Here is a 19,213-nt window from a genome sequence, read left to right on the forward strand (position 1 = left end):
CACAAGCCAATGTCTATAGATCCATTAATATACCTTAACATATATTTTAGTGCATCCCAATGAGGTTTACCTGGATTTGACATATATCTACTAAGCAGAGATATTGAATATGCAAGATCAGGTCTAGTACTAATCATTGAATACATAACTGTTCCGATTGCATTGGCATAAGGGATATCTTCCATTTTAACTAATTTAGAATTAGTTGTGGGGCATTGGGATTTAGATAGGACAAAGTGACCAGCTAAGGGGACCCCTACAGTTTTACAATTTTGCATACCAAATCTTTGAACAGCTTTAATAAGATAGTCATTTTGATGAATTTTCAAGACTGATTTACTTATTTCTCTTTCTATTGTCATTCCTAGAATTTTCCTAGCATGTCCTAAGTCCTTCATATCAAAATTAGTGTTTAACATTGACTTTAACTCACTAATTTTTCTTTTGGACTTACTAATTATCAAAATATCATCTACATACAGCAGTAGATAAACAGGAATATCTGAAATTACGAAGTAGAAGCAGCTATCATATTGACTTCTTTCAAAACCAATCCCTAAGATAAAACTATCAAACTTTTTATACCATTGTCTTGGGGATTGTTTTAATCCATACAAAGATTTTTTCAGTAAGCATACATGTTCAGGATGAGTTTTATCAATATAACCAGTTGGCTGAAACATATATATGCATTCATCAAGATCACCATGCAAGAAGGCTGTTTTAACATCTAATTGTTCTAATTCTAAATCAAATTGAACAACAACAGCAAGCATTATGCGAATGGTCTTAAATTTTACTACTGGTGAGAAAATTTCATTGTAGTCAATACCCTCCCTTTGAGTAAAACCCTTAGCAACTAATCTAGCTTTATATCTAAGTGGATCAGTGGGAGACATACCTTCCTTTAATTTGAACAGCCATTTGCACTGGATCAGTTTCTGCTTTTCAGGTTTGGGGACCAAAATCCAGGTGCCATTTACCTTGAGGGAGTTCATTTCCTCATCCATGGCTTGTCGCCATTTGACACCATCTTTGGAGATGATAGCTTCCTCATATGAGGCTGGCTCACTGCTCCTTAATTCCTTTCCAGCAATTAGAGCACAGTACACTAAGTCAGAGTAAGCATACCTCGTAGGGGGTCTAGAAACCCTCCTGCTCCTATCACGGGCTAGCTGATAGCCACTGAGGTCTTGGGGTGAGCTATGATGCTCCACCTCAATCTCAGGTTCATTTTCTTGTTCCTCTTGATCATCATCATGATCAGAGACATCATGAGACATAGCCAAGGTAGCATCTTGTTGACTTTGCTCAGGTGAAGATGGAGCAACTGGCAGGTTATTACTTCCTGCTGGTTGCTCCACCTCGATCTGAGAACCCCCTAAAACAGCAAAATCATCTAGGTTTTCCTGAGTGTTTGTTTCTTTTAGGTTATTTGTTTTACAGGGGAAAACATTTTCATTAAAGATAACATCTCTACTGATTATAATTTTAACTCCAGTAGATTCCTTATCCCATAACCTATATCCCTTGGTACCTTCTTGGTACCCAACAAACACACATCTGATAGACCTAGGTTCAAGTTTGCCTTCAGATTTATAAGCATAGGCTTCACAGCCAAATACCCTCAAGTAATTAAAGTTCAGTTTTCTACCAGTCCATTTTTCCTCAGGGCATATAAGATTTAATGCAGTAGAAGGACTCCTATTTACTAAATGAGCAGCAGTGGATAAAGCCTCACCCCAAAATGACTTAGACATATTAGAAGTGAATAATAGACACCTGACTTTTTCAAGAAGTGTTTTGTTCATCCGTTCAGCTACCCCATTTTGTTGGGGAGTGTTCCTAACTGTCCTATGTCTAAGTATACCATGATCATTACAGAATATATCAAAAGCTCTACTGCAGAACTCAAGACCATTGTCAGTCCTAAGGGTTTTAATTTTCCTATCTATTTGATTTTCTACCATTGTTTTCCAATTTTTAAACTTCTCTAGGGTCTGGTCTTTTGATTTCAAACCTTAGGGTTAAAATCAGAATATCCCAATCACAAACACACGATGAAACAAAAGGAATGAAAGCTTTAACAGTCATTCATGCGAAACAGAGGTAAGCCGAACTGAAACGAAAAAGCAAAAAAAAAGATACTCACAAGATTTTACCGTGGTTCACCCAAATAGGGCTACGTCCACGTTGAGCTCCAATATGGAGAGCTCACTGCACTAATGATTGAATCAAAAATACACCCACAGAAAACCCCTCAATCTCTCTGTACTTACAGTGGTTCGAGAAACACAAAACTTGCCCAATAATCACTCAAACAGATTAAGAGGCATAAAACCCTATCGAACCATATAACTATAAAGCTATACAAACATTTACAGAGAAAGAAAGAAAAGAACCGAAGCAAAACCAGATAACCCTAGGTCGGAGACGAAGGGTATCTCTCTCTTCTCGATCCCTATTCTCTTCTTTGATTGATCTTTTTCTCTTTCGCCTTAAACATCTGTCCAGACCATATCCCGAGGAGAAGATAAATAGCGACGATGGAGGGTTGGGATCAAGAATCATAAAGCATGGATGGATGGCTCGGATCAGATCGTGCAAGCACGATATACAATATTCCAACAGAATAAAAGCAGACGGACAAGTGAGAAGAGAAGAGGGGTTGATAATGCAAACGGGCGCCATCAGAGGGCAGCTGATGGTTGCCACGTGCTGCCCTCCAATTGGCTGCCATATGGCAGCTCAAGGTTGCAGCACGCGGCCCTCCACCTGCTTACCCCAACGACGCTTGAGAGAAGCTCTACAGGTGATTTCTCCACAGCTTCAAAGTCACATAAGCCCAAATTGTTAATTAGCTCTACATCAACACTTTCTAAGGGTTCCAACTTGAATAGGCCCGCAACCTCCATTAGACTCAGACAACTTTCATAGCCTAACTTTGGGAAGATGCCCTGTGATTCAAAGCTTATTTTTTCTAGCAACTTACTTCCATCAGCCCGCAGTACTTCTATATTTTGCGGCAAACAATCAACATTCTTAAGCTTTGGGCATGATCGCAAAGACAAATGTTCTAGTCTAGAAAGAAACCTGATGCTTTTTGGGAGGCAATACATTGCATTATTGCTCAAATTTAATCTGCGCAACGAAGATAGGTTGCCAAATTCACTAGGGAAACCGTCATCAGATAAATTGCAATTTTCTAGACTTAAATGTACCAATGACTGTAGAAAAGAAAGTGAAGTTTCTGGACAACTTCTTAGACTTGATTGCCAAGGCCACGCTTTGACCTCCGGAGTGATACAAAGTAATTGACTTATTCTAGTTCCATCTGCATGGAGCACTGTCAAAGAATCCATGTTGTCCAACTCTGCTGAAACATTTTCAAGATTTGTGCAACCAGAAATGTCAAGTGTTCCTAGAGATTTTAGCTTATAAATGATTTCAGGAAGCTTCCTCAAGTTCTGACAATTCCTCAAGCTTAAGAAAATAAGTTTTTCTAGGTGTCCGATAGATTCATGAACCTTAACCAACCTTACACAGCTTTCAAGTATAAGTCTCTCGAGATTGGGCAGCATCAAGAAATTAGGAGTCTCATAAAGGTTATTGGAATGACTTAGATTAAGTATTTTCAATAATATAAGGTGCTGTAAAACAACAAAAGAGAGACAAAGTTAATAATTTGATTAAAAATATTAAAATATAGAAAAACAAAAACAAAAAATAGGGGGATGGAAATAAGAGACAAACCTTCACTCCATTCCAAACCTTTTTCAAGCAACTATAAGACATTTCAAGAGCAACTAGCCTGTCCACAGGGAAATCATCAGGAATCATTTGTAATGGGAAACCTGACCAACACAACCATCTCAATCCCTTGGGAAATTTTTCATAATTTCCACATGGTCGTACATTGCTAATTTCCAGAAGTTGTAGGTTGGACATCCCTGCAAATGCATCAACTTCCAATACTACTTCATTTGAAGTTTTTGTAGAAATGCCTATAGAGAGACTAGAGAAGAAGGCAAAGGGATATCTCTTGCGCTTGTTAGACCAACTTTCTCCGTGGGGCCCAATGTCATTCCATTTACCTCTATCTTCCTTTAAGAAATGGGTATCAAAAGTGAGGCCTCTGATATTTCTTGTGCCCTGAAAAAGAAGGGAGAAGAAGAAACAATGATACATAATTAGAAAGTATTCATTCACAAATATTTACAAATATAATTGAGTATGGTTAATTCTTACAATTTTTTCCCTCAAGACATAAAGGGAATCCTCATGATTCCAAAGCCTGTTGCGTTCTCCTAACGCCTTGGGTGATTCTTGTCGAACAATTTCCCTTCCCATTTCTTGAATCATTTGATGCATTACCAACTTGTTATATGTGCCAATTGCTAACAGATTTCTATCAAAGAGGTTGTGAATTCCAATCAATGAGTAATAATCACATCCATCTAGGATTGTAATTGTATAGTCTTTGTCTTTTCCCACAAAGAAGCAAGCAATATCAAGGAATAAATCTTTGTCGTGATCATCTTGTAAAGAGTCATAACTTACTCTTAGTTTTCTAAGAATTTCACTGTCAGGAATAGCTTTCAATTTTTTAAGTTGACTTTTCCACACATCTAAACTTTTCCCATACATTGAAGAACCCAAAGTTTTAAGAGCCAGTGGGAGCCCATTGCAATACTCTACTGCCCTCTTTGAGTGCACCAAATAACCATCAATAGGACAGTTTTGTCGAAAGGCATACCAACTGAAAAGCTCTAAGGATTCATGAGGATTCAACTCGTCTACGTTGTGTATTTTGCAATGTTCATGAGTTCTTAGTAAGTGTTGTCGTCTAGTGGTTATGATCATTTTACTACCTGGAGAAAGTGAATCTTACATTCCAAAAACTGCATCTAATTGTTCTTGTTTATCCACATCATCAAGAACTATAAGAACTCTTTTAGAACTTACAACTTGTTTAATCTTAACAAGCCCTTCATCAACATTGTTTATTTTTTTCTCCTTTCTTCCTCTTAGAATATCTGAAAGAAGCTTCCTTTGTAATTGAATTAAGCCATTTTGTTGTTCTGAAACTTGTTTTATATCTGCAATGAAACTGCTACCTTCAAATTTGGAGAAGTTTAAGTTGTACACAAATTTCGCAATGGTTGTCTTGCCAATTCCACCAATCCCGCAAATGACAACAATTCCAACATCACTTCCTCCATCTTCTAACCACAAATTAATCATTCTGGCACGAGAATGCAGTCCAACGAGGTATGGGGCAACATTCAAGATTGTTGGCCTTAGCTTGTCGTCAACTGCTTTGACAATTTTTTGAATAAACTTTGACTCGTACCTATGATTTGCAATCAAGATAAATTGTAATATTTGTATATTCACTAAGCATGTCATAACTTGAATGTGTTAAAAATTTATTTACACGTAACAAACAAAAAATCAAAGTTATTATTATCACAGTACCTGAATACTTGTATCAATTGAAAGTTAAAATTAATAGCATTGAGAATATGTTAAAAAATAAAAAAGTAAAATGAAAAATAACATAAATCTTAGAAAATACGATGATATGGCAACCATGTCTAATGATACTGAAATCTCATTTTTCAAAAAATAGGAATCATTTTTTATACCAGAGGTTTCTCTTGTTTCCCATCTAACCATCGTAATTGAGTTTTATAATCTTCTTGCTAGATAATGCAGATGCAAGGCTGTCAATGAGTTGAATTTAATTCGAGTTTAGATTTAGATTTGACTTGTAAAAATCCAATCAATTTAGAGATCTAATATAGAGAGAGAAGAATAACCAAATTTGACCAGTCCATTATAATTGAGCTAGATTTAGATCAAGTAAATTGGTTTAGGTATTAAACCAGATTCATTTTATAAATGCCTTGCCACAAAAACATTCTCCTAGCCACTAATTATTAGCAAAAAAGATAAAAATAAAGTCTCAATTGTCTTAATCTTAATCTAATATTCAATTTCACATATTAATTTTAGAAGATTTTATTCTCATTTATTAATAACAGTTAACATATTCATCCCATTAATATAGTTTAATTCAGTTAGTTTTCATTGTGAATGTATGGATATATGAATGTCATATAATTTTAAATAAAGATTTTGTCTGTGTAGTAGCACAATTTTTTCCCTGAAACTTTCTAGTAAAATGCTACACTTATTACATCTCAGTACTTGGATAAACAAAAAGAAGTAAAATATTTTTCACAAGAAGACTAACAAAATTTTGGTATACGCAAGATTTGTTTAAAAATAAAAACTAATTAAATTAACAAGATTTAAGCTCATAATTTTTAAACAATAACTAATTTTTCAAACAATTTTATCACTATGTATGTGGCACGGTTCCCCTATTATGTAATTTTTAAATAAATTAGTTAAATGCCACCAACTTTGTTAATAAATTAGTTAAAATATCTTGTCCGATGTTTTATTTTTTATTTTATTTTTTTGTTTATTTTACCGTTTTAGACATTTAGAATGAGTTGATGTCAATTATTTATCATTTTGCTGGGCATTGATCTAGAAAGAAGAGAAGTTCATGGTTTAGGCTCTATTTTCGCTTTGAGTTTGGATGTTACTTAAGTTTGAGTTCATGGTCGAATATAATATAATAAATAAAGTATTTGGTGAACTTGAAATTTAATTAAACTCAACTCACTTTAGGTGTGTCAGAGCTTAGAAGACCCAAATTCAACTTGAATATTTTGATATATTTAATAAATTCAAGTATTTTATCAAATCATCATAATTAAAACTTAGCTTAAGTTAATCAATTTACTAAACATTTTTATACATTCAAACCCACCTAACCTCAGTCACAAACGTCTATTCTCAAAGTGTTTTTATAAAATAAATAGTTATATTAATTAAAAATGGGATGCTCAATGCATGTTGCGAGACAAGATATTCTCTCTTAATTTTGTCTCATCTTGCTCCTACATAATACTATTTAATCTTATTTTATAGTTTAGGTAGCAATTTTATTATTAAAATATTTAAAATACTCTTGTATTAATTAATTTTAATCACTAAAAGTATTTTTGACATTTCATATAATCAATAAAATTACCATTTAAGTTAGTTATAATTAGAGGTTATAAATTTAAATTTTATTAAATAAATCTTTTAAACAAAAGTTATATTACATAAAAGGTCATTTTAAGAAAATTAAAAAAAAAACGTATAACGTTAAATTATATGTTTGCTTAATAAATAAGATAGATAATATTATACATATGGATATATATAATATATATTAAACCTCTCTTCTTTCTAATTTAATACGCCCATGCAATTTGTTCAACGTTAGTTAGGAAACATAAAGACTATTCCTATCTAGTAATTAGTATCTTCTTGTCACGAAAACTCTAATATATGTCCAAAATTTCTGCATGAAACATGCGTTCAATTGTATAAAACGCAACTTGTCTTTGTTGAACCTTACACTGGACACCTTTTGAGGTTTAGCCACCTTTTCACCTCTCTCTCTCTCTCTCTCTCTCTCTGCTTTCAAAGTAAAAATAATAATATATAAAAACTAAAATTAATCTTTTATTTAATAATTTAAAATTTAAAATCTTAGTTTTGAGGATTTTTATGCTCACCGATTAAAGAAGAACAAAATAGAAAATTCGATAAAAAAATAAATCGATAGCAAGAGAATGAGAAGGATTTAGAGAGATTAAGGCAAGGAGAACGAGAACGATTGATCTAGAGAGATTTATGGATCCATCTTAACATGGTGAATTGTTTTTAAGATTAAATTTAAGCTTGTTTTGTGATTTTGATCAGATTTAGATTAATGCTTGTGATATTATGAGATTATTGTCCAGATTAGATGATAAGAGCCGTTTGATTGAAGGTGGCTTGTTCATAAATTGACAATAACTATAGATTCTGTGATGTAAGCCTTACAGATTTACTACACATGTCCTAAGAGAGCCCACAATCCTATATTAGAAGGTAGTACCAGTCACAGCCCCACTTAAGAAGAGATTTCAAAGTGTGTTAAAAATTGATTTCCAAGCTAAAAGCACACTCATGCACTAAAAGCATGTTAAGAATGGATTTCAAAGCTATGAACTATGATAAGAAGTGGAAAAGAGAGTTAATTTACCCATCTGCATGATTATGTAAAGCCATCCCTGCCAAATTAACTGCTTTCTCCAGTGCTTCTCTCCACCTTTTCAATTTCTCCATCCATTTCTTTGCTTCACACTTTCCTTCCTTAAATTGCGCTTCATGTCTCACGAATGCCTCTGCATAATCTCCCTTTTGTTTCCTAACTTCTGATGGATCCACGCCATAGAACACAGGCAAAACCATATGATAAAAATTCCCTATCTTTTGTCTTTTGAGGATCATCACCAGCTCATCAAGGCACCAACTGGAAGATGCATAGTTTTTGGAGAAGACAATTATTGAAACCTTAGACTCTTTAATTGCCCTCTTCAACGCAAGCTTGATGCTTTCTCTTCTTTCTATCCCATCGTCGTCTCTAAAAGTACAAAATTCGGCATTCACCAGAGCTGTGTACAAGTGGTCAACAAATGTCCAACGAGTGTTCTCGCCTCTAAAGCTTAAAACACATGATAGCTGCTCCAAGAAGCAAAAGAGAAGGCTTCTTGGACTCCCCTTGTAATCATTTAATAGAACAAAAAATTGAAAGACTAACTAAGAATCGATCTTAATAACAAATTATGGAGAAAACTTGAGACCAAATGTGCCTCTTTTGATTCCACAATGTTGGGTAGAGCGTCATCAACTCTAAAGAAATTTGGAAGGATGGAAGAAAGGATAAATAGGTAGGAAAACTTACATTTTTAACTCAAATTGAAGTGATATTTGCACAACAACACTAGGGTTTTATATACTTATAGCAGAATGAGGATTGATGCAACTATTATATTAATACCATATCATGTCTAATTAATATATTAGTAATTAAATAAGATTATAAATGATAATGACAATTAAATTCAAAAATAAAAATCTCCAAGAATGCACAGGTTCATTAATTATTTGTGCTTATGTTAGATAACATCTAATTAGGAAAATACGATAATTGAAAATGTCAATATAATTAAAAAAATTGTTATGTTGATACCTTTTTAGAATAGTTAGGATGTCACTCTGTTGTTCAAGAATCTTTTATAAAATAATTCTATGGGGAAAGTTTTACAAATTATTTTTAAAGTTTATGTATATTACATCGAGTATATTTGTGTTTTTAAAAATAGTACAAATTTCGTTTGTTTTTAACAAAAATATAAAATTTTGTACCATTTTACCCTTATTTTTAAACCATTCTTCTTTAGTTCATTTTTATGTCTCCTAGTTTTTCTTATCCCTTCCTATCTTTTTTTTTCTCTCTCTTTTCCCTCTCATGTTGATGGTTCGTCATCGATGATGGATTATTATCCAATTTTAAGTGGGATTTATCTCATTTGGAGAAATATCCTCATGAATTATCTTCTAATAAGAATATAATTTTTTGTGTATAGTTATAGATGATTTTAGATCTATAAATAGGTATCCAATACTTTGAAATTAGTTATAACTATATTACTTTGGTTGTAGAAATATTTGCTTAGTGATATTTTGAGTGTATGCCGATATCATTTTTGTATTAGCAATTATTTGATTAGTGAGATTTTATTTTTTCTATCATTGTTTTTTTTATTTGAGGTTTTCACATTAAATTTTGTGTTCGTATGTGTGATTGATAGTTTGATCGTGATTTGTATTCGGTCCAATTTCGTAACACATTCTCTCTCTTCTTTCCAACAATCTAGAATCCATCACAATCATATGCATTTTACTAAGAAGGTCGTTTTAATGCCACAAAAATCCTTGCATTCCTTCTTCTTCTTCACATGAGAAGTTATATGCGCCTGCCATGGAAGTGGAAACAACAGATTGTGAAAAAAGAAATCATAACTAAAGTAGGGACACATTCCTTCTTGTAGTAAACGAATTTCCACAACAGGGCAAGAATATGGGATTCGGTAAAGACATCAGCCAACCTCCAGAAACCAAGGATAGTGTGGAATGGAAAATACCTGTCCAAATTAACATAAAAGCGTAAATAACCAAAAAAAAAAAAATCTCAAACAAAATTACAAATTTGTCTACACGTTTCAATTTTGTTAATTATATCTCAATTGACTCAATTAAGTACAATTTTATCGAATACCTGGAATCAATTTAGAAGACGTATATCATTGTTGACATGGCAATTAGTCATATGTTATAAAAAAAATATAAAAATAAGACCCACATATACACATATGACTAGGACTGCATGTATAATTTTATTTTTTATTTTTCATATGTAATTATGTGAGTCTCACTCATATTTTTTTTTATGATAGGTGACTTGTCACATCAATAATGACATATATCTCTCAAATTAATTTTAAGTGTTAGATAAAATTACACCTAATTGAGTCAATTGAGATAAAATGGTCAAAATTAAAACGTTTGGATAAATTTATAAATTTGTAAAAAAGTTTAAGTTTAAGTAGTTTTTTTTTTTTTTTTTTTAACTATTTGCCCTAACATAAACCAAAAACTCCAGCATCCTTGGCAGCCCATGTAAAGATTTATAACCACAAGCATAAAATACATGGAGGATGTTGTTGGGTTTATGACTCAAAGTGTATTGGGTCAAGAGTTGGGTTGGGCCAGTGGTGTTTTAAGCCCAAGCCCAAGCTTATTATGAAACCCATTAATCTCAACCGTGTCTCTTGGCCCGCATATATATTGATGAGATTGGGGTAAAACACTGTGGGTGGCAGTTCTCTTACACTTCCACACACACACTCCAAAAACTCTATTCGCGCAACACACACACACACACACACAGATCTAGCAAGAACGAAGAAGAACTCGATGCGGGGAGAAGAACAGAACGCATGAAGGCGGTCGATCGGTGAAGAAGATCGCGACAATTGAATCAGATCTGAGACACGTTATTCAATAAGGTTGAATGAGTGAGATTTGTTTGATGTATTGTGAGCGTTGTATTCTAATTGATGTATTGTTCTTGAGTGACCGTGAGATCGAGAGGAAGTCTTTGTTTCTGTTGTCTTGTTTCTCTCGATGTAATCCTATGTAAATATGCATATATATTTCTAGTGGATTGACTAGAGACGGAGTCTCTGTCGTGAGTAGGATCTTTTAATCTGAATACGTATATGCGCTGTTTATTTTCTGTTCTCGTGTGTGCGCGTTGTGTTTGCGTTTATGTTTCATTCTATTCAGACTTCTTGGATTGTTGGTACTACCGTAGTTCTTGGTTGTGTGTTGGTTTACACAAGTGATTTCTGAATGTACGTAACCAAAGGAATGGTTGATTCCTGAAGCTTTTAAACTATACAGTAGAATATAACTACAAGTACAATGTTCAAGAAACATCTGGTTTCATCCTTCCCAATCTTTTGAAATCCCTTGCACAACAATCGTCCAAGCATGGCATTACAGCCCGGAACTCACTTATTTTCGGAGAAAGCTCATAAACATGCACCCTTTGCAGAAATTAACAGGACAAGAGGAGAGGTAATAACGGGATAGCTTACTTCTTGTTGAGCGGAAGATCTACAAAACAGTGAATTAGTACAAAATATTCGATAAGACAGAATATAAAATATACTTTAAACTCCTGGTAGTCACGATGAATGCATTAATTCAGGACTCAAATCTGGAGAACAAATCACCACTTAGGTAACACCATGAATAATACTACAAGAAAAACAATATTTAACGACAAAAATATATGTCGTTAAAACATCGAAATCCATCGCTAAATTTCCGTTGTTGTTTAAAAAAAAATAAAAAATAAAAAATAATTAAAAAATAAATATTATTTTAACAACGAAAAGTTTTCCATCGCTATTCGCTAATACACATTAAAAAATAGAATATTAAAAAAAATTAAAATTAGCAACGTAAACAATTCCATCGCTAATCAACGACATAACCGTTTTCATCGCTGATTTTTATTTTAAAAAAAAAACTAAAATAATTATGACATGCCGGGCGGATGCGTGCGCTCCCTTGCCTTGCGGCACCAGGTGGCACGGCCGCTACGTGGCTCCCTCTTAAGTCGCCACACGTAGTGCCAGTGCACTCCTTTCTTTCCTCAGTTTCAATCCCAGGAACCTTGCGCGCGCGTGTGCGCGACTATCCGAGCTGTGAGCCTCCTTAATATATACACTACATATATTAATTATATACTACATTTATCTGCCAGCCATTTAATTTTATTTTAAATTAAGATTTTAAATTTTAAATCTTTTAAATTCATAAATTAAAACTTAAAAAAAATAAATCTTATAAATTTTAACTCAACTAATGTACCACTTAAATGTTGTAATTAATTAATCTCTTAAATATTTAAATTTTATTTTATTAAAAATTAGTTTTATATATATTTGTTATTATAAATTTTACAATATCATATCAATTTACATATTTTGATTTTTAAATAAAATACATAAAATATGCATTTAATATTAAAGAATTTTAATTTTTATTTAATTTTTTTACTTGTTTAGCAACGGGGTACTCCCGTTGCCAATAAAATTTAATATTTATTTAATCTTTTTTAATATATAATTAATAAATTTTATTATTTTATTTTATTTTTTTTGCAACGGATTAGTACCGTCGCTAAAGTTTTTAATTATATATTTAATTTAATTTAATTTTTTATTATTTATTCAATTTTTTTATTATTTAACGATGAAATATTTCGTAGCTGAATAATATTAATTTAATTAAATAAAAAATTAAAATTTAGCGATGAGTAACCCATAGTTAAAAAATAAAAATAAAATAAATAAAAAATGTAAAATTTAGCCACGGGATAACCCATCACTAAAAAATAAAAATAAAAAATTTAGCTATGCGATAACCCCGTGGCTAAAAAATAAAAATAAAAAAAATAAAAATGCAAAATTTAGCTACGGGGTCATCCGTCGCTAAAAAATAAAAAAAATAAAAATGCAAAATTTAGCATCGAGGTGATCTTGTCGCTAAAAAATAAAAAATAAAATAAATAAAAATGAAAATTTAGCTACGAGACAACGCTTATTGGCAAAAAATGAAAATAAAATAAATAAAAAATGAAAATTTAGCTACGGGGTCACCTTATCGCTAAAAAATAAAAAATAAATTATTTTTTTTAATTATTTAGCGACGGAATATTCTATCGCTAAATTTAAAAAAAATTAAAAAATTTGGCGACGGAATATCGTTCTCTAATTAGCTACGGAAAAATTCCGTCACTAAATCTGTTACTAAATTACGGATTTTTTGTAATATAAGGCCACCAAGCCCAAACGAAACCCAACCCTGAAGCACCCAATCGCCCATCTCTCTTTCGACCAAAACAAAACCCCTCTTGGCGAGAACAAATATGCTCTACACAAAGTAGAGTCCAGTAAGAAAACAAGAGAAATCACAAAGATAATGGGATAAAGAAAGCTAACCGAGAGGATTTCTCATTTTTCGCTCTCCGAAAGCATTCGGCCAAGCCGAATATATAGGGAGAAATCAAAGCTGCACAAAGTGGTAAACAACACTTCACACGAAGCTGGAAGTGAGGGAAGGCCGGCCAACAGTAAGTGGGAATCGCCACCGACCGGCCTATGCCAAAGAGGAAATGGAGGGGTGCTTTCGGCGCTAATTTGGGGAGAGAAGAGAGAGAGAGTATTGTCTCCAAATGATACAAAGAATATATATATGAGACAGCTAGGGTATCTAACAAACGGGCTTCCACAAAGCAAATAGGCCAGCACAACAAATGGGTTTGCACAAAACAAATGGGCTAGGCTTCTCTATCTCTTGAGCAAATAGGCTAAGGCCCATTTCTCCTTCAAAGAGATAGTAAATGGACTTATAGCCTGACTTCTAATTAGGCTGTCAATAAGTAGTGAAGTGGGTTAATGCTTTAATTACAAACCAAAGTCTATACCCGCCCGAAATATCGTCATTGCCTTGAGCTTTATTCAGAAACACAACCTGACACTTCTTGTTTTCCTTCCTGTGAAAGATGATGAGATTGTTGTTTCATCTCACTTCTTGCAGTCAAAATGATTGATCCCATTGATTTTTTATTCTGTTATTTTAAATTAAATCAGACAGAAAACCAAAAAAAAAGGCACAGGTTTGGCATTCCTCCTTAATTCAAAGCTGTCACTATTTAAAAATTAAAATAATTTTGTTTTTTAATCAATTTTGTCTTAGTTTTTCTAAGGTGAAATTCAAAATTATATTTCTAATAATTGAATTTCAGTTTTTAACAATTTGTAAACAAGAGAATACGGGGGATGGAAAGGAAAAGTTTGCTATTTAGCTTCAATTTTCTAACATTTTGCAAAGGGGAAAAGGAAAAGTTCAAAGAAGAAGAAGAATCTTGATCCATCTACACTACTAATATCATAAGGCATAGATTTACAGTTGAATTTTGTAGATTAGTCTACCAACATGGATAAATGCATTTAATTGTTCTAGTTTATCCACATCATCAAGAACTATAAGAACTCTTTTAGAATCTATAATTTGTTTAATTTTAACAAGACCTTCATCAACATTATTGTTTATTTTTATCTCCTTTCTTCATCAACATTGTTTAATTGGGACCCCACTAGGAACCTCTTTACATCCCTAGTTACAACAATGAAGCAACGGGCAGTGGTACATATTAGAATTATGGGCACAAAGAGATGCAATAATAACTGAATAATAGGTATTCTCATGCTTGTTTAATAGTTTTAGCGAATAACTTGGGGGAATCTGTTTTGCACATGCTTGGGGGAAAATAGTTTCTAACGAGTGGTAGATGTGGGGGCACTGGCTTGCTTTTCTTGGCTTGTCACTTGTTGTGCTTTCTTAATTTAGGCCATGTGTGACCTGTGTTTTGTATATCAGGATCATGTGTTCTCTCTGAAGTGCCTGTGTCCATTGTTTATTGGCAGATGCAGAAGAAGCTGCAACAGTTGAAAGCACCAAATAAGAAGCCTCTTCAAGCTACAAAACTTAGCGTTGAGGGTCGCAGCATGGTCAAATACTTGCAGTCAGCTTGTTTGTTGAGTTAACAAGCAGAAGAATGCGTTGCATGTATTCAATAATCTAAAGGGCTCCAGTAATTTCTCTCTGGGATCTGAGGCTTTGTGCCATAAATGAGCTGGAATTGCATATTTTCCTGGCTTCTTGATGGATTGCAAAATTGTCAGAAGCTGACTCCTTGATTGGTGGAGACTTTTTCATGGTTTAAGAACTCTCCTCGGGTTCTTTTGATATCGCTCTATATACTATCACCCCTACCCCCACTGATGGTAATATTGCGGAATATCATTAAGCTGCTATCAGTGATGGTTATGGTGGAGCAAAAAGGTTTCTTTTCCAATAAAGTGTGAATTTTTTTTTTTTTTAAATATATAGTGTGTTTTGAGGCCTTTTATGGCATGTTGACTGGCAGATGGGCCTTCTTAGGTACTGTAAAAAGAAAACAATTATGGGCTTGCTAATGAAAATAAGAAAGTTTATTTATTGTATCTAATTGCTAAATATTGGTGCAGCTGATTACTTTTGTCTTTCCCAGATGATTGGATAATTCCAATTCCCTTTCTTTTCTTGTCTAGGATACTTTAGTATCAGATCTTTCATGTACTTTCTTTATAGAGGTTAAGAGTGTGTTTGATTGGGATGAAAAGTGAGGTAAATTTTAATTTTATAGAATTTTAATTCTCGCCTCATCTCTTAGGAATTCTAATTTATTGATTTCAACGAAAATCTTCACTTTTTAAATTAAAATAGAATTTGAATTCTAATAAAAAAAAATTATTTGGTGAAATTTTTTAAAATTTAAATAAAAAATAAATTCCACTTTTATTTTTACCCATCTCAAATGCACCTTAAGTTTTATTTTTTGGTCAAAACAAGTGGTTGAGATGAAGTGTATTCCTAGCATCACACCATTAGCCAAACAAATTTAATACACAGGTTTGCTCAATTTTTTAATTTTTTGGCAAATCAATTCCATCTAAGATCTATAATTGTTGTTATTATATTTCTCTATTTGTTTGTCATCAAGATTTAATTGTTTCTATAGCTCACAACATAGGTGCACTCTGTTATGTGGCATTTGACAAAAGACAGCTCTGGACTAGGATTAGAAACTGATTCTATATATACACAGATGCGCATTGAGATGGTGAAGCCGAAAATGAAAAAGTTCAGTCCGAAATTAAAAGAAAAAAGGGGGTAAAATTCTAAATTGCCACCTACTATTAAAATTCTAGGTTGATGTGTATCATAATAATTAAGTTCACTAAAATTTCTTAGATTCCTACTGAACTTTCTTAGTAATAATAATTTTGAATAAAGTTCAGTTACTTTCTTATTTTTTGAATAAAAGAAAAAGGGGTAAATTTTCTAAATTGCCACCTACTATTAAAATTCAATATATATGTAGGAACCTATGACGAGTAAATTATATATGCCAGAGACTAGTGGTCTTGAGAAATTGCATTTCCTAATACAATTTAGACTAATAATTTTAGTTTTTTTTTTATCATAATTAAGTACAATATACATCTCAAAAGTACAATAAAATTTAATAGTAAAATATTAAAATACAACTATTGAAATATAATAATAAAAATCAACTACCAATAAAAAGTTGGAGAGAAAATTCTAAAGAAAACTTGTCCACAAAAACATCATGATTGATTTAGTTAGTGGCACCATCACCATATATCAACTGCCTCTAAATCTTTTACTGTACGATGATGTCTTCATCCTCCCCCACCTCCACTCCACCCCCACTGGTGCATCTCATGGTGCCATACAAGACAATATGTGCAAGGTGTAGCATGAAAGCCAAGGTGAATGATTCTTACCGAATTTGCATGCACCGACCCATAGAAATCCTCAATGCCACAATTACCTAAAATTGCCTCCCAGAGCATATAGTTCTGGCAATTATCCTCACTTCGATGACAGGGAGGAGGAGGAGTTGCCTTTATTCCATTACAGAACTCGCATTCCCCACTGGAACAAGCAAAAACTGCCATTCCATTACACTTATCGCAATCCAAACTGCAATAGACAGGAATTTCGTTTCCATATTCATAGGGATGGATTTGTTGGGCTTGACCGTTGCCGTTCTTTTCTTCCTCCTTCTCCTTGTATACAAGGCGAGCGCCAACGTCGTCCTTCACTTGAAAAGCTTGACTTGTAATGTTACAACTCGAATACATTAACCACATCAAGTCCTCATCAGCTCCTGGAATGCCACAAACTTGTGGGCAGTAGCTCCGTTTCAAATGCTTTGTTGTATTACTAATAATTGTGCGTAATCCCCCACCATATGTGTGATTAATGAGATTCAAATCCTCTCTATGTATATACATAATGTATGCATACATGTGTATGTATCAACGAAAAGAAGAATAAAAATACGATAAAACCCATAACTTCACCTTCACCAAAATGCTCTCCAAGGGAAAACTCAAGCGTTTATCACACCAATCAAGTCCAAGGAATGTCCGAAGTTGCTGCAAGGAAAAGACTTGGTCAACATGTTAATTAGTTGGGTTATCTTTAGTACAAATTTTCTTCACAATGATGTTTCCTTGAGCAATAACATCTCTTACAAAATGATACTAAATCTTGATGTGCTTTATCTTTCCATGGAACATCTGATCCTTAATCAAGTGAATAGCACTTTGATTATCAAACATGCACCTTTTGATCCCAATTGAGCTCACCATACAAGCTTCTAAGCTAAATAGCTTCTTTGATAGCCTCAGCTATTGCTATATATTTTTCTTTAATTTGTAGTGGACAAAGCAACTATGGATTGTAAAGTCGACTTCCAACTGATAGGCAGACATAACGCATAGCACATAACTTGTGAGTAACCTTTTTTTTATTAAGATTACCAGCGAAGTCTAAGTCAACATAGCCAACCAAATGGCTATCATAAGTCCCAAACATCAAACAAGTATCAATAGTTCGCTTCAAGTATCTCAAAACCCATTTTACTACTTGCTAGTTAACTCTTTGAGGGTTTTCCATGTACTTACTAACAAGATTGACCGCATTTGAAATTTCAAGACCGAAACATGAACCATGTAATTGTTATCTCCATCAGTCTGTGATGATAGAGATGTTGAAAGTCAAAAATGAGCGGCAAGGGCGTACTGACAAGTTTGGCATCTTCATGCTAAAACGATTTAATCCTCTCAACATATTTTTGTTGTGTCAAGAACAACTTACTTGCTTTCCTGTCCCAATGAATCTCCATCCTAAGTATTTTCTTGGTTGTTCCTGAATCTTTTATTTCAAATTCGAGATTCAACTATGCTTTGAGCTTTTAAACTTTAGACATATTTTTAGCAGCAATTAGCATATCGTCCACATATAGTAGCAAGTATATAGATGATCCATTCGCTAGCTTCTTAAAGTAAACACAACTGAAATAATTGCTCCTTGAAAAGTTATGAGTGATCATAAAAGCATTAAATTTCTTATACCATTGCCTAGGAGATTGCTTAAGACCATAAAGAGACTTCTTTAATAGGCAAACATGATCTTCTTTTCTTGTAGCAATGAACCCCTCAAGCTACTGTATATAAATCTTCTCTTCAAGAACACCATGTATGAATGCTATCTTAACATCCAATTGTTCCAGCTCCAAATCATGCATGGCAACCAGCAGGAATTGAATGGAATAGTGCTTCACAACAAGAGAGAAAACATCATTAAAGTCAACTCCCTGTATTTGGTTATACCCTTTAGCAATAAGCATTGCCTTGAATATAAAATTTTCAACTCCAAAAGTTCCTTCTTTCCTCTTAAAGACCCATTTGCAGCCACCTATCATTTTCCCTTCGAGCCGTGGTATTAACTCCCAAATGCCATTCTTGGGCAAAGATTCCATTTCTTCATTCATAGCTACTAGCCATTTCTTTGAACTACAAGATTTGTGAAGTGTGAATATCTTAAAAGGGAAAAATATAGTGTCTGGTTTGCCAAAGTTAATCTCCCTAGCAAGATTTGTGAGGTGTACATCATGGGAAAATATCAAAGAAAGTCTTTCTCGAGTAAAGGTTCAAGGAGAGCATTTAGTTGCCGAGAGCTAGTATACTCAAATGTTTGT

The 19,213-nt window shown here is 33.3% G+C and overlaps 2 protein-coding genes across 2 annotated transcripts; both read right to left on the minus strand.

Moving 5' to 3' along the window:
- Window positions 1-2,690: 2,690 nt before the first annotated feature.
- On the minus strand, window positions 2,691-4,863 carry LOC127812792 (disease resistance protein RUN1-like). Its single transcript, XM_052353322.1, has 3 exons — window positions 4,249-4,863; window positions 3,754-4,152; window positions 2,691-3,650 (listed from the first exon to the last, which is right to left on the minus strand). Exons 1-3 carry the CDS (start codon window positions 4,861-4,863, stop codon window positions 2,691-2,693), a joined length of 1,974 nt encoding a protein of 657 aa, XP_052209282.1.
- Window positions 3,760-19,006, minus strand: LOC127812793 (disease resistance protein RPV1-like). The gene is made up of 4 exons (XM_052353323.1): window positions 18,709-19,006; window positions 16,950-17,335; window positions 8,159-8,715; window positions 3,760-5,353 (listed from the first exon to the last, which is right to left on the minus strand). Exons 1-4 carry the CDS (start codon window positions 19,004-19,006, stop codon window positions 4,888-4,890), a joined length of 1,707 nt encoding a protein of 568 aa, XP_052209283.1. The 3' UTR covers window positions 3,760-4,887.
- Between the last annotated feature and the right edge of the window lie 207 nt (window positions 19,007-19,213).

Source organism: Diospyros lotus, chromosome 11 (genome assembly GCF_014633365.1).
Source record: "Diospyros lotus cultivar Yz01 chromosome 11, ASM1463336v1, whole genome shotgun sequence".
NCBI classification, from domain to species: Eukaryota; Viridiplantae; Streptophyta; class Magnoliopsida; order Ericales; family Ebenaceae; genus Diospyros; species Diospyros lotus.

Bases quoted from the DNA above. Each gene is read 5' to 3' on its own strand.
- LOC127812792 (XM_052353322.1), bottom strand. From the start codon at position 4,863: ATGATCATAACCACTAGACGACAACACTTACTAAGAACTCATGAACAT. The intron at 4,153-4,248 runs GTAAGAATTAAC...CTTCTTTTTCAG, and splicing joins ATGTCTTGAGGGAAAAAATT to GGCACAAGAAATATCAGAGG. The intron at 3,651-3,753 runs GTTTGTCTCTTA...GTTGTTTTACAG, and splicing joins AGGTTTGGAATGGAGTGAAG to CACCTTATATTATTGAAAAT.
- LOC127812793 (XM_052353323.1), bottom strand. From the start codon at position 19,006: ATGAATGAAGAAATGGAATCTTTGCCCAAGAATGGCATTTGGGAGTTA. The intron at 8,716-16,949 runs GTAAGAATCATT...ATCGATTCTTAG, and splicing joins GGTCGGTGCATGCAAATTCG to TTAGTCTTTCAATTTTTTGT. The intron at 5,354-8,158 runs GTAAATTAACTC...TGCAAATCATAG, and splicing joins TTACATAATCATGCAGATGG to GTACGAGTCAAAGTTTATTC.